At 53.4% G+C, this 24,860-nt stretch overlaps 1 protein-coding gene across 1 annotated transcript in view; it reads left to right on the top strand.

Annotated features, from left to right (window-relative positions):
• Window positions 1–24,860, top strand: part of col9a3 (collagen, type IX, alpha 3) — a 186,695-nt gene that overhangs the window by 35,722 nt on the left and 126,113 nt on the right. The window contains exons 5-7 of the mRNA XM_072515326.1: window positions 33–86; window positions 11,256–11,300; window positions 17,616–17,639. Coding sequence (XP_072371427.1) covers window positions 33–86; window positions 11,256–11,300; window positions 17,616–17,639 — 123 coding nt within the window. The remainder of the gene's footprint in view (window positions 1–32; window positions 87–11,255; window positions 11,301–17,615; window positions 17,640–24,860) is intronic.

The following is a 24,860-nucleotide window of genomic DNA, read 5'->3' as shown; positions in this document are numbered from 1 at the left end:
AGCCCAACTGACAGCTTGTTTTATGTCAATAGGGTTTACCAGGCCCAGACGGTCCAGCTGGCTCTCCTGGAGCATCGGGTGAAAGGGTAAGTTCATTTTAAGGTGATTAAGTCGAACAGCGTGTTCAGATTTGACGACATCTCTTAATGTTCATGCACCGCGTTCTCTACAACAAATGGTTTTGCCGAGGGGGGAAAGCGGAAAAGATTTTGGTGGGTGGGGAAGATATTCAGAATGTCTTTAATTTCATTTTGGAGGTGCTCAGCCTCACTCTGACTGAAATGTTCACACAAGCAGCCCGAGAATGATGAGTTTAGTGAGAGTGTTTGAATTGCATTGCCTCCCTCCTGGGTCATTGCACAGTCTGTAATGAACTCTGTGCGAGGTCCGAGCTACATTCTCCTTCCAGAGCCATTTGTCACTGAGTTGTGGTTGAGGAGGGACAGATTAAACAAGAGGATTTGTTTAAATCTACGACACGGGGGTGGCGGGGTGGCCCAGTGGTTAGCACTGCTGCTTCACGGCGCCGAGGTCCCAGGTTCGATCCCGGCCCCGGGTCACTGTCCGTGTGGAGTTTGCACATTCTCCCCGCGGGTCTCACGCCCACAACCCAAAGATGTGCAGGGTAGGTGGATTGGCCACGCTAAATTGCCCCTTAATTGGAAAAAAAGAATTGGCTACTCTAAATTTATAGCACGATTTAACAGGGAACAAGAGTCCCGTTTTGAGTGTGGGTGTTTCTCGGTGCCTGTCGCCGCCCTGCTGAGGCCGTCCCGATCTCTCAACCCCCCCCTCGGACTGCCCACCCCAGCCTGCAGAAACCCCCAATGCTCCAACTCAGGGGGGTCCTCGAGCCCCCCCCTCTTCCCACCTCATAAGGGCAGGGCAACCCCGGGCCCGATCCCTGACACGGCCAGCCCGACACCCGGCACCTTGGTGCTTCCAGCCTGGCACCCCGGCAGTGCCCGTGCCAGCTGGGCAGTGCTGCCCAGGCCTGGACAGAGTGGTACTCTGGGAGTGCCAGGGTACCACCCTGCCCAGAGCCCGACTACCTGGGGCCTCCGATGGCCTGGGACAAACCCCCAGGTGCCATCACCCTGGTCCACATTTGTTTGAGCCAGTGCTCAATGTGCCATGGCGAGGTCCCACAGGCACGAGCGTTCGTTCCTGGGCGCTGGGAGAATCCGGCGCAGACATATTTAATTTAGCCTAAATGCTCACTTAAATATGTAAATCTGGATGCCGCCCAGTGACAACTTAACAGTGGGAAACTCGATGAGAGCTACAGTATAATCCTCATGCAATTTTCAACCCTATCTCATTGGCAGCAGGATATTTTCAGGGGTGGGGAGGTGTAGAAGTTCGAGCTGGGTGAGGAAAAGCTGCAGGAGGGCCGTGTCTGCGTGGGTTTCCTCCGGGTGCTCTGGTATCCTCCAACAGCCCAAAGATGTGCAGGTTTGGTGGACTTATGGGAATAGGCTGGGTGAGTGTGCCTAGGTAGGGTGCTGTTTCAGAGGGTCGGAGCAGACTCGATGGGTTGAATGGCCGCCTTCTACGCTGTATGAACTCGATGGGAAGGGTGTGGAAATGGCTGGGGTTGGGGGAAAGGGTGGGATAGAGTTGGGAATGAATAGGACTGGGCTGGAGGTTATGGAGAAGGGTGACAGGTGGAATCAGCTCACTGCATCTGGACGCAGATCGGAGACCAAGTCTTGAGATGGGCTGGTTATAAACCCACCATTGGTCCCAGTTGTTTTATTAAATATTGGGCCCTCACCCCTCACATCCCGGCCCATCCAAACCAACTTATGCCAACTCCTACCCCAGCCACCCTGATGGCCTCTCATTGCCCCTATGCCAACTTAGTGATAATTCATGACTCCCCATCCATTCCCAAAGCCCCTTATAGCCCACAGACCAACTTTATGCCATCTCATGCCAATCCATGCACCATCCATGCACCATGCCCTAGGAATTCTGGCCTTCCCACTTGACAACCAATTTTAAAAAAATATAAATTTAGAGTACCAATTCATTTTTTCCAATTAAGGGGCAATTTAGCGTGGCCAATCCACCTAGCCCGCACATCTTTGGGTTGTGGGGGCAAAATCCACGCAAACACGGGGAGAATGTGCAAACTCCACACGGACAGTGACCCAGAGCTGGGATCGAACCTGGGACCTCGGTGCCGTGAGGCAGTAGGGCTAACTCACTGCGCGACCGTGCTGCCATCCAATTTTTTGGGGGGGGGTCCTAACCCCATTTGGTCAAAACTGGGACCATAAAAATCCAGCCCCCTTTTCTTGAAGGCAGCGAGTAAAGTTTAGATGTTGTCCTGACACAGGGAGAACCCCTCAGCTCATCCTTAAATAGTTTTATTGGATGTTCCTACATTGGAGAAGGTTGGAAAAAATTCATAAGAATGTCTCCAGGGATGAGGAACGTCAGTGACGGAGACAGTTTGGAGAAGCTTGTCTTGCAGAAGAGAAGGTTGAGAGGAGATTTGATAGAGGTGTTCAGAATCGTGGGCGGGGAGGGGTGGGGGGGCGGATAATATAGGCAGAGAGAAACTGTTCCCATTGGTGGAAGGTCTAAGAACCGGGGAACACTAATTTAAAGCAATTGGCGGATTTATCATTGGCGACCTGAGGATTTTTGTTTACATAGGAAATCTTTAGGGCCTGGAATGGACGGCCTGTGAGTGTGGTGGAGGCAGGTTCTACTGACGCTTGGAGAATTCTCTAAAGAGAAAGAATTTGCAGGGTTGCAGGGAAGAGGTGGGGGTGTGGGATCAGGTGAGTCACTCTTGCAGAGGACTGACATGGACATGATGGGCCGAGAGGCCATGTTCTCTGAATCCATCTGAGGGTGCAGACATGTTAAGGTCAATAATCACACATCAAGGAAATATTCAATGAATGGCCTGACACTGGTAAATCCTGAGGAACAAAGAGACCTTGGTGTGTTTGTCCATAGATCTCTGAAGGCAGAAGGGCAGGTTAACAGGGTGGTGAAAAAGGCACACGGGACACTTGCCTTTATCAATCGAGGCATAGATTACAAAAGCAGGGAGGTCATGTTGGAGTTGTATAGAAGATTGGTGAGGCCACAGCGGGAGCACTGTGTGCAATTCTGGTTGCCACATTATAAGGATGTGATTACTGGAGGGGGTGCAGAGGAGATTCACCAGGATGGTGCCTGGGATGGAACTTAAATTATGAAGAGAGGTTGGACAGGCTTGGGTTGTTTTTGTTGGAGCAGAGAAGACTGAGGGGCGACCTGATCGAGGTGGGCAAGATTATGAGGGACATGAACAGGGTGGGTAGGGAACAGCTGTTCCCCTTAGTTGAAGGGTCAGTTACGAGTTCAAGGTGAGGGGCAGGAGGTTTAGAGGGATTTGAGAATTTTACTCAGAGTGTGTTTACGCTCTGGAATGCGCTGCCTGGGAGGGTGTGAGAGGCGAGTTGCCTCACATCCTTTAAAAAGTACCTGGATGAGCACTTGGCACGTCTTAACATTCAACGTTATGGGCCAAGTGCTGGCCAATGGGATTAGGTAGGCAGGTCAGGTGTCTTTCATGTGCTGGTGCAGACTCGATGGGCCGAAGGGCCTGTTCTGCACAGTATTATTTCTGTGATTCTGTATATCATGGAGGAATAATACAACAGTTTGTCTTTTACTTGAGTAAGTTTATTCTTCATCCAGCTCAGTAGATGTTGGAAACTTATAATGGTCCCTCCAACCGTAACTGTACCAGCTGTGTCCGTTTACACTCTTTGAGCCATTAATTATCACCTGTCTATAACACTACAATTGGCTCAATACTGTCATTGCCAAAGGATGCATTTGCTGAAATATCGACAAGAAAGAGCCTCAGTTTAATGTTTCATCTGAGAATCAGCAAACCTGACAGTGTGGCACTCCCTCAGTACTGACCCTCTGACAGTGCAGCATTCCCTCAGTACTGACCCTCTGACAGTGCAGCACTCCCTCAGTACTGACCCTCTGACAGTGCAGCATTCCCTCAGTACTGACCCTCTGACAGTGCAGCACTCCCTCAGTACTGACCCTCTGACAGTGCAGCATTCCCTCAGTACTGACCCTCTGACAGTGCAGCATTCCCTCAGTACTGACGCTCTGACAGTGCAGCACTCCCTCAGTACTGACCCTCTGACAGTGCAGCATTCCCTCAGTACTGACCCTCTGACAGTGTGGCACTCCCTCAGTACTGACCCTCTGACAGTGCGGCACTCCCTCAGTACTGACCCTCTGACAGTGTGGCACTCCCTCAGTACTGACCCTCTGACAGTGCAGCATTCCCTCAGTACTGACCCTCTGACAGTGTGGCACTCCCTCAGTACTGACCCTCTGACAGTGCAGCATTCCCTCAGTACTGACCCTCTGACAGTGCGGCACTCCCTCAGTACTGACCCTCTGACAGTGCAGCACTCCCTCAGTACTGATCCTCTGACAATGCGGCACTCCCTCAGTATTGATCCTCTGACAGTGCAGCACTCCCTCAGTACTGATCCTCTGACAGTGCAGCACTCCCTCCGTACTGACCCTCTGACAGTGTAGCACTCCGTCAGTACTGACCCTCTGACAGTGCAGCACTCGCTCAGTACTGACCCTCTGACAGTGCAGCACTCCCTCAGTATTGACCCACTGACAGTGCAGCGCTCCCTCAGTACTGACCCTCTGACAGTGCAGCACTCCCTCAGTACTGACCCTCTGACAGTGCAGCACTCCCTCAGTACTGACCCTCTGACAGTGCAGCACTCCCTCAGTACTGACCCTCTGACAGTGCAGCACTCCCTCAGCACTGACCCTCTGACAGTGCAGCACGCCCTCAGTACTGACCCTCGGACAGTGCGACACTCCCTCAGTACTGACCCTCTGACAGTGCAGCACTCCCTCAGTACTGACCATCTGACAGTGCAGCACTCCCTCAGTACTGACCCTCTGATAGTGCAGCACTCCCTCAGCACTGACCCTCTGACAGTGCAGCACTCCCTCAGTACCGACCCTCTGACAGTGCAGCACTCCCTCAGTACTGACCCTCTGACAGTGCAGCACTCCCACAGTACTGACCCTCTGACAGTGCAGCACTCCCTCAGTACTGACCCTCTGACAGTGTGGCACTCCCTCAGTACTGACCCTCTGACAGTGCAGCATTCCCTCAGTACTGACCCTCTGACAGTGTGGCACTCCCTCAGTACTGATCCTCTGACAGTGCAGCACTCCCTCAGTACTGATCCTCTGACAATGCGGCACTCCCTCAGTATTGATCCTCTGACAGTGCAGCACTCCCTCAGTACTGATCCTCTGACAGTGCAGCACTCCCTCCGTACTGACCCTCTGACAGTGTAGCACTCCGTCAGTACTGACCCTCTGACAGTGCAGCACTCGCTCAGTACTGACCCTCTGACAGTGCAGCACTCCCTCAGTATTGACCCACTGACAGTGCAGCGCTCCCTCAGTACTGACCCTCTGACAGTGCAGCACTCCCTCAGTACTGACCCTCTGACAGTGCAGCACTCCCTCAGTACTGACCCTCTGACAGTGCAGCACTCCCTCAGTACTGACCCTCTGACAGTGCAGCACTCCCTCAGCACTGACCCTCTGACAGTGCAGCACGCCCTCAGTACTGACCCTCGGACAGTGCGACACTCCCTCAGTACTGACCCTCTGACAGTGCAGCACTCCCTCAGTACTGACCATCTGACAGTGCAGCACTCCCTCAGTACTGACCCTCTGATAGTGCAGCACTCCCTCAGCACTGACCCTCTGACAGTGCAGCACTCCCTCAGTACCGACCCTCTGACAGTGCAGCACTCCATCAGTACTGACCCTCTGACAGTGCAGCACTCCCACAGTACTGACCCTCTGACAGTGCAGCACTCCCTCAGTACTGACCCTCTGACAGTGCAGCACTCCATCAGTACTGCACTTGGAGTGTTGGTCTGATTTGTTGGCTCAACTCCCATGAATATGACTTGAATCCTTTGACCTGCGGCCCTGTGGATTGTTGTGTTATGTATTCTGGGATAACACGGGCTGCAACTGGATGCAGCTTTAACCAAAAGATACTCCAGACCTTGAAGTTAGTTCAATCTGATTTATTGAACCAGGTGCACAGTTAGCGCAGTTCTCTATGAGTTCGACTCTCTGCTAACCTAAGTGTGGTTACTCTGTCTGACTGAACCAGACTAGCTCTTAGCCACGTGCTGGAGGTGTGATACTGTACATACACCCTGACTCACTCTGTAGATGTTCATCAGTGGAAAGAGGCGGAGTGTGAGTGCCTCGTGCCTCTTATAGTGAGATACCACCCCTGAGTGTCCTGCCTGCTCATTGGTCATGTCCTGTTCTCTGTGTTCATTAGCTGCCTGTCTGTGCATGTCTGCATATCATTATCTGCATGTCTGCATATCATGACATCTCCCTTTTTAAAAATGTTTTGTTGGCACATGGGAACATACTTACATGTGGGGGCATATATTAACATATTTACAAGCGGTGGCGTATGTGAACGTATTTACATGTGAAGACAGCTGTCTAATGTGAGAAAACAGAACAGAGCAAACAAAACAAATGTCCGGTCTCTGGGGCTTGCGTCTGATCCTGGTCGACCGCCGGAGAGGTGGCGGTGGGGACGACGGCGCCTTGACAGGCGGGACGGAAGCCTGACTGGTGGCCTCGTAGTTCGAGGTATCAGGAGGTGGCAAAACAACGGACAGAATCGGAGAAGATAGCGCTTGCGGGCAGGCAGCTTTGCATAGTGCCGTCTGTTTCGCCGCACAGCAGAACCATCAGCCACATGTACAACATACGAGCGCGGCGCAGCCTGTCGAACAACGACAGCTGGAGCAGACCAGCCACCATCCGGTATCTTGACCCTGACAGTGTCTGCCGGGGATAACACGGGCAAATCGGTGGCATGAGCACCATAGTCCTGCTTTTGCTGGTTTCGGAGCTGCTGCACCTTCTGCAGCACCGGGAGGTGATCCCGGTTGGGCAAGTGTATGGCTGGAAGTGTCGTCCGCAGGTCCCTGTTCATCAGGAGTTGAGCCGGCGACATGCCAGTGGACAGTGGGGTCGCCCTGTACGCAAGCAGCGCGAGGTAGATGTCAGAAGCAGAATCCGCGGCCTTGCAGATGAGCTGTTTCACAACGTGCACCCCTTTCTCAACCTTCCCATTGGACTGCGGATAGTGTGGGCTGAAAGTGACATGTTTGAAATGGGATGACTTGGCAAACACAGACCACTCGTGGCTGTTGAAGCACGGGCCGCTGTCACACATGACAGTGAGTGGGATACCATGCCTGGAGAACGTCTCCTTTCAGGCCTTGATGATGGTCCGAGATGTGAGGTCTGAGAGCTTCACAACTTCAGGGTAATTGGAGAAATAGTCAATAATCAACACGTAGTCACGACCATTCGCACAAAAGAGGTTGATGCCAACCTTGGACCACGGGGAGGTCTCGATTTCATGCTGCTGGAGCGTCTCCTTGCTCTGCGCTGGCTGGAAGCGTTGACAGGTCGCACAGTTGAGGACCATGTTCACGATGTCCTGGCTAATACCGGGCCAGTAGACAGCCTGCCTGGCTCTGCGTCTGCACTTCTCGATGCCCAGGTGTCCCTCATGGATTTGGCGGACACCAAGCTCTGGAGACTGAGTGGAATGACAATCCGGTCCAGCTTGAGGAGGATACCATCAATCACCGCCAGGTCGTCCTTTACATTGTAAAATTGAGGGCACTGCCCTTTCTGCCAGCCATTGGCGAGGTGGTGCATGACACGCTGCAAGAGGGGGTCTTTGGCTGTCTCCTCGTGGATACGAACCACCTTCTCATCAGACGCCAGGAGGGTGCTAGCACACAGCTGCACCTGTGGTTCAATCTGCCGGATGATTTCCAGCGGTTCTCTAGGCACTGTGATGGAGCGGGACAATGCACCAGCAATGATGAGCTCCTTGCCAGGCGTGTACACTTAAGTCAAAGTTGTACCTTCTGAGTTTGAGGAGGATGCGCTGCAACCGAGGCGTCATGTCGTTCAGGTCCTTGTGGATAATGTGGACCAGAGGCCTATGGTCCGTCTCGACAGTGAATGTCGGCAGGCCGCAGACATAGTCGTGAAACTTGAGAATGAGAAGACCCAGGCATTCCTTCTCTATTTGCGCATACCTTGTTTCGGTGGGCGTCATGGCCCTCGATGTGTAGGCTACCGGTGCCCAGGATGAAGTGTCATCGCGTTGAAGCAGCACTGTAATGATGCCATCCTGGCTCGCATCTGTCGAGATCTTCATCTCCCTGTCTGGGTCGAAAAATGCCAAGACGGGTGCAGTGGTGAGCTTGGCTTTCAGCTCCAACCATTCTGCCTGATGGGCCGCCTTCCACTCAAAGGCAGTGGACTTTTTCACCAGGTTTCGTAGGGCCGTGGTGTGTGAGGCCAGGTTTGGGATGAACTTGCCCAGAAAATTGACCATGCCCAGGAAGCGCAACACCGCCTTCTTGTCTTGAGGGACCTTCATGGCTTTGATGGCCTTGACCTTGTCTGTGTCCGGGCGCACGCCCTGCTGAGAGATCTGGTCACCTGGGAACTTGAGTGTTGACATGCCAAAGCAACATTTGGACCTGTTCAGCTTCAGGCCATTGGCGTGGACACGGCGGAATACCTGCTGGAGACGGAAAGCATGTTCTTCAGGGGTCGTGGACCATATGATGATGTCGTCCACGTACACACGAACCCCTTCAGTGCCCTCCATCATCTGCTCCATGATGCAATGGAAGATCTCCGATGCCAAGGCAATGCCAAACGACATGCGATTATAGCAGTATCTGCCAAACGGTGTGTTGAGGGTGCAGAACCTTCTGCTGGACTCATCCAGCTGGATTTGCCAAAATCCATGTGATGCATCTAACTTGGTGAAAAACCGTGTGTGTGCCATCTCACTGGTGAGTTCCTCCCACTTCGGGATGGGGTAGTGTTCACGCATTATATTCTTATTGAGATTATTGGGATCAATGCAGATGCGCAGGTTTCCCGAAGGCTTTCTAACACATACCATCGAGCTGACCCAGTCAGTCGGTTCGGTTACCTTGGAAATGATGCCCTGTTGCTGAAGATCCTTGAGCTGTGCCTTCAGGAGCTCCCTCAGCGGAGCCGGGACCCAGCGTGGTGCGTGGACCACTGGCTTGGCATCAGGTCGTAGCAGAATCTTGTATCGATATGGCAGCGTGCCCATCCCGTCGAACACATCCGAATACTGAGCGAGGATGTTGTCAATGCCGGCCTGTAGATCCACATTGGAGGATGTCGTTGTGTAAACCCGCTGCACGAGGTTCAGCTGCTCGCAGGCCTGCGCGCCAAGTAGGGATACCCTGTCTGGCTTGACAATTTCAAAACGTAGCCGTGCATGGGTGCTCCGGTTGGAGACGAGTAGATGGCAGGACCCCAGTGCCGTGGTAGCATTTCGGTTGTAGTCCAGGAGCCTGCAGGCTGCTGGCAGGGCCTTGGGGGGCTTCTTGATGCGTTTGAAATCTGCCTGTGAGAGGAGGTTGGCAGAAGCACCTGTGTCCAGCTTAAACTGGATGGAGCAGTGGTTGACCTGCATCACCGCACGCCATTCGTCCGCAGAATCCACAGCGAGGATGGATTGACTTTGTGATGAGTTGGATGTGGCATGTTCACATTTGATAATGATGCCCACACAGGAGGCGGAGTCCAGGCATTCTTCCTCTGGATCCGTTGTGCTGCCAGGATCAGAATCCTGTAATCGTTGTTGCACACTCTGAACGCGCCGTCGTCGGAATTGGGAGCGCTGGCCCCTGACTGGTGGTGCAGACCTGCCCAAGGCAGCATAGTGTCCGGGCTTCCCGCAGTTTAAACATCACCTGCCTCTTGCAGGGCAGTGTTTCTTTAAGTGGGCGTTGCCGCAGTTCGAGCACGTCATGACGTTGGCGTCCTGACGCTCCGCGCGTCATCGCACATGCGCAGTGTGGGTGTCGGCCGCTTCGGTATCCCGTTCGCATCGTGTGTGGGGCTCCGGGAAAAGCACGCGAAATGGCCGCTTTCATTAATGCTGAGGCGCTGCATCCGGGAGATGGCCTGCACACTCTCTGCCTCGTGGGAGGCAAGGTTCTCATTTTCAGCCGATTTGTACTGGGCATAGCGATTTTTGGTGCGATCATGCACTGTGCATGTTTCAATCACGACTGGCAGGGTCATATGCTTGATTTTCAGTCGCTGCTCTCTCACAGGATCAGAGTGAACTCCAAACACGATTTGGTCTCTGATCATGGAGTCAGCAATATCACCAAAGTTGCAGGACAGCAATAGCAGGCGGAGGTTAGTTAAGAAGGAGTTGAAAGATTCTTCTTTACCTTGTAGACGCTGTTTGAATATGTAGCGCTCGAAGATTTCATTGGTGTCCACTTCACAGTGACTGTCAAACTTGTCCAGGATGGTCTGAAACTTTGTCTTGTTCTGGCCTTCGGTGAAGTGAAAAGAGTTGAAGCGTTCGATGGCTTGATCACCCGCTGTTGAGAGGAGAAGCGCGATCTCCCTCACATCAGACGCACCCACGAGGTCCGAAGCCTCGATGTACAGCAGAAAGTTTTGCTTGAATGTCCGCCAGTTGGCACTGAGATTGCCGGAGGTCCTGAGCTGGTGAGCAGCCTGAATCTTCTCCATGGTGCTGGGATACATTCGCTGGTCATCACGGAACGGACTGAGGTAAACCACCTAGATTAAGCAGTCTCCTGGTGGCATGATGTGTTATGTATTCTGGGATAACACAGGCTGCAACTGGATGCAGCTTTAACCAAAAGATACTCCAGACATTGAAGTTAGTTCAATCTGATTTATTGAACCAGTAGCACAGTTAGCACAGTTCTCTATAAGTTCGACTCTCTGCTAACCTAAGTGTGGTTACTCTGCCTGACTGAACCAGACTAGCTCTTAGCCACGTGCTGGAGGTGTGATACTGTACATACACCCTGACTCACTCTGTAGATGTTCATCAGTGGAAAGAGGCGGAGTGTGAGTGCCTCGTGCCTTTTATAGTGAGATACCACCCCTGAGTGTCCTGTCTGCTCATTGGTCATGTCCTGTTCTCTGTGTTCATTAGCTGCCTGTCTGTGCCTGTCTGTATATCATGACATGGATTTTGACTGAGTCACAGATTCTATGTCCAGACACTTTGTTGTGCTATCAAGCTGTAAGTTGGTGACTATATTTTATTTCTTCCACAGGGGGACCCTGGACCACCAGGACCACCCGGAGTATCCAGACTCACAGTGAGTAAACATCACATTAGAAGCAGGTTCCAGTCTCCATTTTGCATTGCTCCAGAATGATATTTACTCAGCAGGTTGTAAATTCCAATCGTGAAGTGTTAGCAACGTGTGTTTGTATAAATTGTGACAAAGGCATTCATGTTAAATCCCTCTGGCCCAACGAGACTGAAGTTGGAATCTGAAACTTAAAATTGAACCAAAACAGTGTCAGATTCCATGTTTCTGACCATCCACCTTCCAGCAAACACTGGTCATCACCTTGTGTCTCTCTTTCAGAAACTCTGCAATGCTGCTGACCTGTCACACACACACTTTAACTGCTCATGTGTGAAGCTCTCCCTCAGTACTGACCCTCTGACAGTGCAGCGCTCCCTCAGTACTGACCCTCTGACAGTGCGGCGCTCCCTCAGTACTGACCCTCTGATAGTGCAGCACTCCCTCAGTACTGACCCTCTGACAGTGCAGCACTCCCTCAGTACTGACCCTCTGACAGTGCAGCACTCCCTCAGAACTGACCCTCTGACAGTGCAGCACTCCCTCAGAACTGACCCTCTGACAGTGCAGCACTCCCTCAGAACTGACCCTCTGACAGTGCGACGCCCCCTCAGTACTGACCCTCTGACAGTGCAGCACTCCCTCAGTACTGACCCTCTGACAGTGCGGCACTCCCTCAGTACTGATCCTCTGACAGTGCGGCACTCCCTCAGTACTGACCCTCTGACAGTGCGGCACTCCCTCAGTACTGACCCTCTGACAGTGCAGCGCTCCCTCAGTACTGACCCTCTGACAGTGCGGCGCTCCCTCAGTACTGACCCTCTGACAGTGCAGCACTCCCTCAGTACTGACCCTCTGACAGTGCAGCACTCCCTCAGTACTGACCCTCTGACAGTGCAGCACTCCCTCAGAACTGACCCTCTGACAGTGCAGCACTCCCTCAGAACTGACCCTCTGACAGTGCAGCACTCCCTCAGAACTGACCCTCTGACAGTGCGGCGCCCCCTCAGTACTGACCCTCTGACAGTGCAGCACTCCCTCAGTACTGACCCTCTGACAGTGCGGCACTCCCTCAGTACTGATCCTCTGACAGTGCGGCGCCCCCTCAGTACTGACCCTCTGACAGTGCAGCTCTCCCTCAGTACTGACCCTCTGACAGTGCGGCGCCCCCTCAGTACTGACCCTCTGACAGTGCAGCACTCCCTCAGTACTGACCCTCTGACAGTGCAGCACTCCCTCAGAACTGATTTTCTGATAGTGCAGTACTTTTTCAGAATTGATCCTCTGACAGTGCAGCGCTCCCTCAGTACTGACCCTCTGACAGTGCAGCACTCCCTCAGTACTGACCCTCTGACAGTGCAGCACTCCCTCAGAACTGACCCTCTGACAGTGCAGCTCTCCCTCAGTACTGACCCTCTGACAGTGCAGCTCTCCCTCAGTACTGACCCTCTGACAGTGCAGCACTCCCTCAGTACTGACCCTCTGACAGTGCAGCACTCCCTCAGTACTGACCCTCTGACAGTGCAGCGCTCCCTCAGTACTGACCCTCTGACAGTGCAGCACTCCCTCAGAACTGATTTTCTGATAGTGCAGTATTTTTTCAGAATTGATCCTCTGACAGTGCGGCGCCCCCTCAGTACTGACCCTCTGACAGTGCAGCTCTCCCTCAGTACTGACCCTCTGACAGTGCAGCTCTCCCTCAGTACTGACCCTCTGACAGTGCAGCACTCCCTCAGTACTGACCCTCTGACAGTGCGGCACTCCCTCAGTACTGACCCTCTGACAGTGCGGCACTCCCTCAGTACTGACCCTCTGACAGAACAGCACTCCCTCAGTACTAACCCTCTGACAGTGCAGCACTCCCTCAGTACTGACCCTCTGACAGTGCAGCTCTCCCTCAGTACTGACCCTCTGATAGTGCAGCACTCCCTCAGTACTGACCCTCTGACAGTGCGGCACTCCCTCAGTACTGACCCTCTGACAGTGCGGCACTCCCTCAGTACTGACCCTCTGACAGAACAGCACTCCCTCAGTACTAACCCTCTGACAGTGCAGCACTCCCTCAGTACTGACCCTCTGACAGTGCAGCTCTCCCTCAGTACTGACCCTCTGACAGTGCAGCACTCCCTCAGTACTGACCCACTGACAGTGCAGCACTCCCTCAGTACTGACCCTCTGACAGTGCAGCGCTCCCCCAGTACTGACCCTCTGACAGTGCAACACTCCCTCAGTACTGACCCTCTGACAGTGCAGCACTCCCTCAGTACTGACCCTCTGACAGTGCGGCACTCCCTCAGTACTGACCCACTGACAGTGCAGCACTCCCTCAGTACTGACCCTCTGACAGTGCGGCACTCCCTCAGTACTGACCCTCTGACAGAGCAGCACTCCCTCAGTACTGACCCTCTGACAGTGCGGCACTCCCTCAGTACTGACCCTCTGACAGTGCAGCTCTCCCTCAGTACTGACCCTCTGACAGTGCAGCTCTCCCTCAGTACTGACCCACTGACAGTGCAGTTTGAGCTCATGACCTTAGAGTAAGGGTGGCAGTGCCTCTGTCCAGCCATGTGGTGACAGTGCTTAACGATGGGCTGATGTTGAATCAGACAAGATCCCAGCGTGCGATTTAACGGGAAAGGTTCTCAGTGTCATATTGAGCGTGGCTTCCCGAGTGCTTCCCGATAGCCGAGCCGGCGAGACCGCGGCCCGTATTTAACGGCACTTAGTGCCAAAAATAATCTCCCGCGAGCTACACAGCAGAAGTGGCTGCCCTGCCAGCTGATCTGTCAGAACACACCCAGGAGCTTCCCGCTAAAACTGGGGAGCTATTCATAAACACTCGCTGGATGCCAAGGAGGTGAGACGGGCACCCTGTTCCCCTGACAGGGTTGGTGGACCAGCAACAAGGTGGGAGGACCAGTGACAGGGTGGGAGGACCAGCGACAGGGTGCGAGGACCAGCGACATGGTGGGAGGACCAGCGACAGGGTGGGAGGACCAGCGACATGGTGGGAGGACCAGCGACTGGGTGGGAGGATCAGCAGCAGGGTGGGAAAGGGCCCAGGCAGGAATGGGCCCAGGCGGGCCCAGGCGGGAATGGGCCCAGGGAGGACCAGCGACAGGGTGGGAGGACAAGCGACAGGGTGGGAGGACCAGCGACAGGGTGGGAAGACCAGCGACAGGGTGGGAGGACCAGCGACAGGGTGGGAGGACCAGCGACAGGGTGGGAGGACCAGCGACAGGGTGGGAAGACAAGCGACAGGGTGGGAGGACCAGCGACAGGGTGGGAAGACCAGCGACAGGGTGGGTGGACCAGTGACAGGGTGGGAGGACCAGCAACAAGGTGGGAGGACCAGCAACAAGGTGGGAGGACCAGCGACAGGGTGGGAAGACCAGCGACAGGGTGGGAGGACCAGCGACAGGGTGGGAGGACCAGCGACAGGGTGGGAGGACCAGCGACAGGGTGGGAGGACCAGCGACAGGGTGGGAGGACCAGCGACAGGTGGGAGGACCAGCGACAGGGTGGGAGGACCAGCGACAGGTGGGAGGACCAGCGACAGGGTGGGAAGACAAGCGACAGGGTGGGAGGACCAGCGACAGGTGGGAGGACCAGCGACAGGGTGGGAAGACAAGCGACAGGGTGGGAAGACCAGCGACAGGTGGGAGGACCAGCGACTGGGTGGGAGGATCAGCAGCAGGGTGGGAAAGGGCCCAGGCAGGAATGGGCCCAGGCGGGAATGGGCCCAGGCAGGAATGGGCCCATGCGGGAATGGGCCCAGGTGGGAATGGGCCCAGACAGGTGGAGGGGTTCCAGACATCAGAGTCATCACTTTCTGTAAGGAACGGGCCCTGGAGATCACGGGGTTGTCAGAAGATCGAGCCGTCACTGACAACTAGGTTGGCCTGAACCGCAGGGGTGAGGATCCACTGCCCCTTCACCCAGGTGACCTGTCTCAAGTGAGTTGTTCATGTCGGACAAAATGATCTTTCCCTCTCACTGACCACATGTCCATTGTTGCACAGGATTTCCATCTGATGGGGCCGGCCATCCGGAGTCGTGTTACCCGTGAGATTCAGGGTTAGAGTGTCAAGAGTAGTGGTGTCCAAGGCGTGGCTCAGTCAGTGTCGACCATGGCTGAGGGCCTCAACATCATATCCCAGTTGCTGAGGGACATGTTCCAGATGCCGGTGGACATTGCCGAGGCACTGCAGAGCACGCCCCTCCCCCCCCCCCCCCCCCCCACCCCGGCACAGTGGCTGCAAAGCAAACGCTCCCGATGCAGACCCCCATGCAGGCGGTGGGTGTGAGAAACATGCCGCACCCTCGCGGCCGTCTGTCTTCGATCCTCCAGCTGTTCCCGTGGGTCCTCCCCAGGCCCGTCTTCCAGCCCCTCCTGATCCGGCCCCTCCTCATCCTCCTCAAACCAGACAGCATGTCCCTCCTCCTTCGGCATGTCGCCCAGCTGCTGTGCCAGGTTGTGGAGGGCACAGCAGACCACCACAAAGCGGGAGACCCTCTGGGGGGTGTACTGCAGTAAACCACCAGAGCGGCCCAAGCATCAGACCCACATTTTCAGCAGTTCGATACCCCGCTCAATGACAGCACAGGTGGCAGCCTGGGCCTTGTTATATCGGCTCTCTGCCTCGGCTCCGATCTCTGCACTGACATCATCAGCCAAGACCTCAGGGGGTATCCCTTATCCCCAAGAGCCAACCCGTCATCCTGGGGTGGTCCTTGAAGTCGCCCGGGATCTCCGAGTGTCCCAGGATGTCGTTGTCATTCACAGTCCCTGGGAAGCGGGCATACACATGCATGGTCTGGAGGTGGTGGTCACACACAAGTTGAACATTCAGGGAGTGGAACCCCTTCCTGTTAACGAAGGGCACTCCCTGATGCCCTGGTTTGCGCAAGGCAACATGCGTGCCATCCATTACGCCCAGGTCCTGGGACATCCCGGCGATGGCGGAGAGTCCTGCTGCCTGGGCATCTTGATGGACCTGGTCCAGCTCAAAGTTAATATAGTCAGCTGCCTGGACAAACAGGGCATCTGTGATCTCACAGTTGCACCCATGGGCTGTATATTGGGGAATTCCGCACAAGTCCCTATCGAGCCCTGGAATGAACCTGTTGCATAAAGGTTCGAGGCTGTGATGACCTTCACAGTTACCGGCAGAGGGTGTCCTCCTCCTCCACGGGGTGCCAAGTCTGCAAGGACGTGGCACAGGTGCCTCACCATCTCCTTATTGGGATGGAGCCTCCTGCTGCGTCACGGTGCCGAGGTCCCGGGTTCCATCCCGGCCCCGGGCCACTGTCCATGTGGAGTTTGCACTTTCTGTCTGTGCCTGCGTGGGTCTCACCCCCACAACCCAAAACGATGTGCAGGCTAGGTGGATTGGCCACACTAAATTGTCCCTTAGTTTGAAAAAAAGAATTGGGTACTGTAAATTTATATTTTAAATGTTGCTCATTCGGATCAATGTGCCTCTCTCTCTCCCTCCCACAGCTCCCACCAGTAAACTCCTCAACAGTAGAAAATCACACCAGCCCAGAGCAGAGAAGAGAGAAAGAGCTCCCCTTCCCCTTCTCCAGCCCAGGCAGCTGGTCATCTTCCCATCCTCCCTTTCCTTACTCCAGGCTACAGAAAGAAGGAGACAGCAGCATCAGCCTCCAGGGATCTGCAGCTACAAACACAACCCACACCACCACTTGAGAATATTTAGTTTATTAAATGGTCAACAGTACAAAAGATTCAAAAATCATCTACGTAACATTCCACATCTCACACTAACAATTAAACAACAAGGAAATGTCTCCGTTCCAGATTGCTACCAATACAAAGCTACATCAGCTCATTGTCACAAAAATCCAAACACACGGTATCGCCCCTCGTAGGTTCCTCACTAGACACGGAGGATAAGCCTGAGAATGTGTTATCATGTCCAGAACTTTGTCGCAGAAATTATCTGTCCATCAATGTGTTGCTTGTTCCACGTATCAGAGCCATTCTCCATCCAGGAGCTGTATCTGTGCAGGTCCCTCCCACACGGCCCAATCTCACCGCAACCAAATCCCGGCATCCACATATTCCACTGGCGCTCAAGGTGTAGTTGAACAGCCTTGACTTCCAGCATGTTTAACCCATGGTGACGTGCTCCCTTCCCTGGGAGACTTGACAGCGATCCTAGCCAGGTCCAGGAACAGGTCCACGAGGAGTGTGAACTCGAACGTGGGGCAGGCGAGGTTGGGAACATTTTCAAAGAGTTGAAAATCATTGGATCATCACGATGATGCTGATTGGTGTGTTTCTTCTTTGATTGACAGGAACCGGGGTCGATTGGAGAGGCGGTAAGAAACTCAATCTGTAACTGAAAATCTGATTGGGAGGAAATTTCAGCTGGTGGATATCATGCAAATTACGGGGAACTGGTTAAGTCTTTTCACCTTAGTGCCAGACTTGTAGAATAACTAGGCCTGTGTTACACAGGAATACATTACACTAACAGCAAGAAGCTGAGTTAAATTGGCAAGCAATGGGGAGTTCATAGAATCACAGAATGTCCACAGTGCAGAAGGAGGCAGACTGGCTACCCAGTCTGGGTTTAGTCTTCCCAGTGTGGAGGAGACTACATTGGGAGCAGCCAATACAACAAACCGAATTGGAGGAGGTGCAGGTGAAATGCTGCTTCACTTGAAAGGAGTGTCTGGGTCCTTGGGCAGTGAGGAGGTAAAGGGGCAGGTGTGGATGGAGTGGTCCTTGTGGAGTGCCGATGGGGGCGGGGGTGGGGGGTTGTAAGGGTAAGATGTGTTTAGTGGTGGCATCATGCTGGACTTGGTGGAAATGGTGAAGGATGACCGTTTCAATGCGGAGACTGGTGGGGTGAAAAGTGAGGACAAGGCGGATCCTTCCTTGTCCTGGTTCTGGGAGGGAGAGGAGGGGGGGAGGGCAGAGGTGCGGGAATGGGTCGGACACGGGCTGAGAGCCCTGGCGACCACTATGGGAGGGAACCTCGGTTGGGGAAGAAGGCGGACATGTTGAGTGCACTGTTTTCGCAGGTGGCATCATCGGAACAGATGGGGTGGAGACGGGGAAACTGAGAGAGAATGGGATGGAGTCCTCACAGGGAGCGGGGTGTGAGGAGCAGCTGTCGTCGAGGTTAGCTGTGGGATTGTAATGATTATCGGTGGTCAGTCTATCACTCGAAATAGAGACTTCTTTTCCTTCCTCGCTCATATGTTTATCCAGCTTCCAGCTGGGGCTGGTTTAGCACAGTGGGCTAAACAGCTGACTTGTAATGCAGGACAAGACCAGCAGCGCGGATTCAATCCCTGTACCGGCCTCCCCGAACAGTTGCCGGACTGTGGTGACTAGGGGCTTTTGACAGTAACTTCACTGACGCCTACTTGTGACAATAAGCGATTTTCATTTCATTTTCATTTCATGTTCCATGACACACTGGGCTAAATAGCTGGCTTGTAATGCAGAACAAGGCAGCAGTGTGGGTTCAATTCCCATACCGGCCTCCCCGAACAGGCGCCGGAATATGGCGGCTAGGGGCTTTTCATAATAACTTCATTGAAGCCGACTTGTGACAATAAGCGGTTATTATTATTATGAAGCCAGGACTTTATCACATGACATGGCCATTGTGTCATGTGATCCACGTTGGAGAACATTATCAGAGTATTTTTATAAATTTGTTTAACCAACAAACATAATGGAAAAACGTTATCATTAGCAGATTGTGGATGTCTGTTTCACGATGATTACATTATTCAAATCAGTTCTGCCCAATTAGATATAATTCTCAGCAGTTTTTAAAAAATGAAGTTGACTAGTCGGGCTGGTTTCCACTGGGGGCGTGTTGAGGTTAAGGGTTGGGGGGGTGGCGGGCAGGGGGAGGGGGTGGACACAGGTGGTGGAGGCTGGTGAAGGGTTCGAATGGAGTTGGGAGTTTTACCATCTGGTGAACATCCTTCGCAGTGAGTGAGACACTCCAACAGAAGCAAAATGGTGCAGATAAAAGAACAAAGAACAAAGAAAAGTACAGCACAGGAACAGGCCCTTCGGCCCTCCAAGCCCGTGCCGACCATGCTGCCCGTCTAAACTAAAATCTTCTACACTTCCTGGGTCCCTATCCCTTTATTCCCATCCTATTCATCCCTGCTTCCACCACCTCCCCGGCAGCGAGTTCCAGGCACCCACTACCCTCTGTGTAAAAAACTTGCCTCGTACATCTCCTCTAAACCTTGCCCCTCGCACCTTAAACCTATGCCCCCTAGTAATTGACCCCTCTACCCTGGGGAAAAGTCTCTGACTATCCACTCTGTCTATGCCCCTCATAATCTTGTAGACTTCTATCGGGTCGCCCCTCAACCTCCTTCGTTCCAGTGAGAACAAACCAAGTTTATTCAACCTCTCCTCATAGCTAATGCCCCCCACGGTAGCATTGTAGATAGCACAATTGCTTCACAGCTCCAGGGTCCCAGGTTCGATTCCGGCTTGGGTCACTGTCTGTGTAGAGTGTGCACTTTCTCCCTGTGTCTGCGTGGGTTTCCTCCGGGTGCTCCGGTTTCCTCCCACAGTCCAAAGATGTGCAGATTAGGTGGATTGGCCATGCTAAATTGCCCTTAGTGTCCAAAATTGCCCTTAGTGTTGGGTGGGGTTACTGGGTTATGGGGTGGAGGTGTTGACCTTGGGTAGGGTGCTCTTTCCAAGAGCCGGTGCAGACTTGATGGGCCGAATGGCCTCCTTCTGCACTGTAGATTCTATGATATTCTATGATACCAGGCAACATCCTGGTAAATCTCTTCGGCACCCTCTCTAAAGCCTCTACATCCTTCTGGTAGTGTGGCGACTAGAATTGAACACTATACTCCAAGTGTGGCCTAACTAAGGTTCTATACAGCTGCAACATGACTTGCCAATTCTTATACTCAATGCCCCAGCCAATGAAGGCAAGAATGCCGTATGCCTTCTTGGCTACCTTCTCCACCTGTGTTGCCCCTTTCAGTGACCTGTGGACCTGTACACCTAGATCTCTCTGACTTTCAATACTCTTGAGGGTTCTACCATTCACTGTATATTCCCTACCTGCATTAGGCCTTCCAAAATACATTACCTCACATTTGTCCGGATTAAACTCCATCTGCCATCTCTCCGCCCAAGTCTCCAAACAATCTAAATCATGCTGTATCCTCTGACAGTCCTCATCGCTATCCGCAATTCCACCAACCTTTGTGTCATCTGCAAACTTACTAATCAGACCAGTTACATTTTCCTCCAAATCATTTATATATGCTACGAACAGCAAAGGTCCCAGCATTGGTCCCTGCGGAACACCTCTAGCCACAGCTCTCCAATCAGAAAAGCACCCTTCCATTGCTACTCTCTGCCTTCTATGACCTAGCCAGTCTGTATCCACCTTGCCAGCTCACCTCTGATCCCGTGTGACTTCACCTTTTATGCCAGTCTGCCATGAGGGACCTTGGCCTTACTGAAGTCCATATAGACAACATCCACTGCCCTACCTGCATCAATCATCTTTGTGACCTCCTCGAAAAACTCTATCAAGTTAGTGAGACACGACCTCCCCTTCACAAAACCGTGCTGCCTCTCGCTAATACGACTACTTGCTTCCAAATGGGAGTAGATCCTGTCTCGGAGAATTCTCTCCAGTAATTTCCCTGCCACTGAAGTAAGGCTCACTGGCCTGTAGTTCCCTGGATTATCCTTGCTACCCTTCTTAAACAGAGGAACAACATTGGCTATTCTCCAGTCCTCCGGGACATCACCTGAAGACAGTGAGGATCCAAAGATGCTGAAAACTTGGTAGAAAACCAGAAAATGCTGGAAATACTCAGCAAGTCAGGCAACCACTGTGAAGATAAATAAATGTAATGGTCAGAATCTGTGCTGCTGCTAGGAGCAGGAAGCCAGACGGGTACTTAACTCAGCAGGGGGCCCAAACCAGGCTCCTGACTGCAGGATGAATTTTTGTATCGGGGTGCATGTTTGCATTTGAAGGCAGCGTCGTAGTGGTGATGTTACTGGACTAGTTATCCAGAGACCCAGGGTGACACTCTGGGGACCTGGGTTCAAATCCCACCACAGCAGATGGTGAAATTTGAATTCCATAAGAATCTGTAGTTAAAAGTTACATGAAACCATTGTTGATTGTTGCAACAAGAATGTGGGTCCAGTAATGTCCCTTGGGGAAGGAAATCTGCCATACTTACCCTGGTCTGGCCTACATGTGACTGCAGACCCACTGTTACTTCTGTGTGAACTCATAGAATTTCATAGAATTTACAGTGCAGGAGGAGGCCATTCGGCCCATCGAGTCTACACTGGCTCTTGGAAAGAGCACCCTACCCAAGCCCACACCTCCACCCTTTCCCCATAACCCAGTAACCCAGTAACTCCACCCAACACTAAGGGCAATTTTGGACACTAAGGGCAATTTATCATGGCCGATCCACCTAAACTGCACATCTTTGGGCTGTGGGAGGAAACCGGAGCACCCGGAGGAAACCCAAGCACACACGGGGAGAACGTGCAGGCTCCGCTCAGACAGTGACCCAAGCCGGGAATCGAACCTGGGACCCTGGAGCTGTGAAGCAATTGTGCTAACCACTGTGCTACCGTGCTGCCCGACTGCAATGTGGTTGCGTCTTCAAAATGCCCTCTGAAATGGCCAGTCAGTTCAAGGGCAATTAGGGAGGGGCACCAAATGCTGGCTCAGTCAGCAATGCCCATGTTGAATAAACACCTGCAAGTCACGCATGCTGGTCAGAGTTAAGGGGGAACTCTCCCAATTTGTGATGAAGTGCAGTGGCGGGCGGCTCCGGTGGTCACTGGGCAGAATGGTGAATTCCTGTCCCAAATTCAGTGCTTGGAAGCTCACTGATTATGCACAAGTGAGTTGCTGCTTCCAGCACGTATTTGTCTACCGGCCTCAGCTGCTGGGCTTCACGCCCCGGAGCCATGTTTAAAGACCAGTCCACACACTCCTGTTAATCTCTCCAGCCACCTGTCTTCGGCAGACTGTACAGAATTTCCGGAGCCCAGAGGAGAAAGGCTCAGAGCCTCAAGGAGAAGGTGGCACCGGCTTTCAGCGAAAGGCCCCTTGAGGCCGTTATTCAGGGAGCGTGGGGCCCATCCGCAAGTCCTCTTCCACAAAGAAGCACATCAGCCACACCTCTCCGGCCTGGGAGGCCATTGCCCAGGAGGTCAACACAGCTGTCACCCACCCAGGAAGCACCATCCAGTGTCGGAAGAGGATGAATGATCTCATTCACTATTCCGGGGAACGTCCTCTCTCAGCTCGCTCCAGTACCAAACTCTCATCAGGCTATCCTGCATTCAAACGGCTACCCTCTTCACACATCTCACACATTCAGTTACGGGCGACACACATCAACACTCACTCTCTCAACAAGATTTTCACAACACCACCTTGTTACTCCAACTCCAACCTCTGTCCCTTCCGGGGACAAGGAACATGCATTTCACCCAACATCTGCTCCATCGCCTCTGGTGTCCCCGTACAGGCCAATCGTATGCACAGCAAGTGAGAGCGAGCCCAGACCCGGGGAGGGCAGCAGAGACGCCCTCAATGAGTTCGAGAAGACAGCTGCAGAGCTCACTGCTGAGGACCAGGATCAGTCCTGTGGTGTTGCAGAGATTGGTGTCTTACAGACCCCAGCTCCATCACCTCAGCCTATCCTCAATTCACACTGAGTGCCACGTGCTCTGAATTAGCGTCAGCTCCTCCACTAAACTCTCCTTTTGCCTTTTGCAGGTACCAGCAGACCGTGGGCAGCTGACCAGACCAGAAGTATGTCTGGGGATGAAGGAGCTCAGGACAAACAGTCGCAGCGCTGACCCACACCTCCACCGGCTCAGAGACACACACCTCGGTGGGGAATGGTTCTAGGTTAGACTCGGGGTTACATTCTGGAGAAAAGCTCACAGGCACATCCCCACCAGCAGTCAGAGGCAGTGATAGTCCAGCTCCCCGGCACTCGCAGGGCTGCTGGAGACTAGCCACCCACTCAGTCCCAGTCAGACGATGAGCCTCTGGAAGCAGCTGTCAGTTCAATCAATGGTGGAGCTGTAATGGCCGACAGCGAGCGGAGCAATGGGCTGAGCTTCGATAGTCACTCACAGGAGTGACCGCACAATGTAGGAGACCGTCCGTGATCTGTCTGAAGTCATGGCTGTAACATGCGAGCACCTAAGGCTACTTTGGGAAAGTTGACAATCACCATAGAGACCTTGATCGAGCAGGCCTTGCCGGATTTGTGCTCGGCCTTGCACTCCGTGGCCATACACCATGGTGGGCACCACCAGCACGTTGGCCATGTAGGAATGAGGCACCTTGACCTCCCTCCAGATACTCCATCTCCTGAAAGAGTCATGCTGCGGCCTACAGGCAGGATGAGCTTTGGCAAGGCACCCCGGGGGCCTCCACTCTGGGCACGCCAAGGTTGTACAGTCACTCACAGTTCCCCCTGGCTGTGCCCGCAGCCACTGCAGCAGCGCACGGCACCGAGGGCGTTTCTGCCCCTGAGCAGGAGGCTCTTTTTGAAGCTGCCCCCCCCTCCAGGGATTGGGCTACTAGAGGACGTTTGCCAAGGTTATCACAGGCAGCAGCATGTTAGCTGTCCGCAGGCTGCCTCCGCCCATGCTGCAGAGTTCGGGGCTACACCAGAGTGCGGTGGTGGTGGTGAGGAAAGTTTAAAAGGTTTTGGGGTCACCTCAGAGTCACAGGTGCTCTGGCATTCTGAATAAATTGCACTTTTTGACAATCATTCCATTAAAGTATGTTTGTTTGGATCTTTGAAATCCTCTCATTCTGAGGTTCAGCCTTCCTCATGCTCACTGTCCCCTTTTAAGGGAATAATTCTGGTGACGCCAACCTCAGTGACACTTGGTACTGGAGCCTTTTGTGTTGTCAGAGTGCATGATGGGTATGTTCACAACCCTTAGTCCTTAAGGGTTAGCAATGGCTCAGGAGGGCCCATCAGAAACGTGACTCCCTGTGCATCTGGGTTTCCGGACTGATAGTGTCCCAAACCAGGACATGCTCTTCAGACTGAGAGCCCTATTTTAGTCCGCACTTCCTTCGTGGAAGTGGTTACCTCCTTGCATTGTGCGGGGAACGTCCAGCCTCATTGACATGGCTGTTCTTCCTGGCTGGGCTTAACGTTGACAGAGTGATCACATTACCAGGACACCGATGACCGTAGCTCAGATCTGACCCGAGTGAGTTGTGAGCTCTTCAGGCCCAAATATGAATGAAGGCCCGTCCTCCCAGCGATGGTTCAGCTACTCAGAAGTCAAGAGATGGCTGACGAGCTCAAGGAGATGCCTCCTGATGATCGGACTTCAGGTTTTACTCCTCAGTGGGTTGCCTTCAACCTCTCCCCTCCTCCTCCATGGCACTTATGCTGTTCCTCAGCATCCCCCGGTGCTTCCTGCACCTCCTCGTCTTCATCTTCCGAGGAGGGCTCCCCCCCCCCCCCCCCCCCCCCCCCCCCCCCCCCCCAGTCACCCTGTGCACA

Source organism: Scyliorhinus torazame, chromosome 8 (genome assembly GCF_047496885.1).
Source record: "Scyliorhinus torazame isolate Kashiwa2021f chromosome 8, sScyTor2.1, whole genome shotgun sequence".
Classification (NCBI taxonomy): domain Eukaryota; kingdom Metazoa; phylum Chordata; class Chondrichthyes; order Carcharhiniformes; family Scyliorhinidae; genus Scyliorhinus; species Scyliorhinus torazame.
Note: the sequence above shows the minus strand (reverse complement) of the source record. Positions and strands in the feature narration are given on the sequence as shown.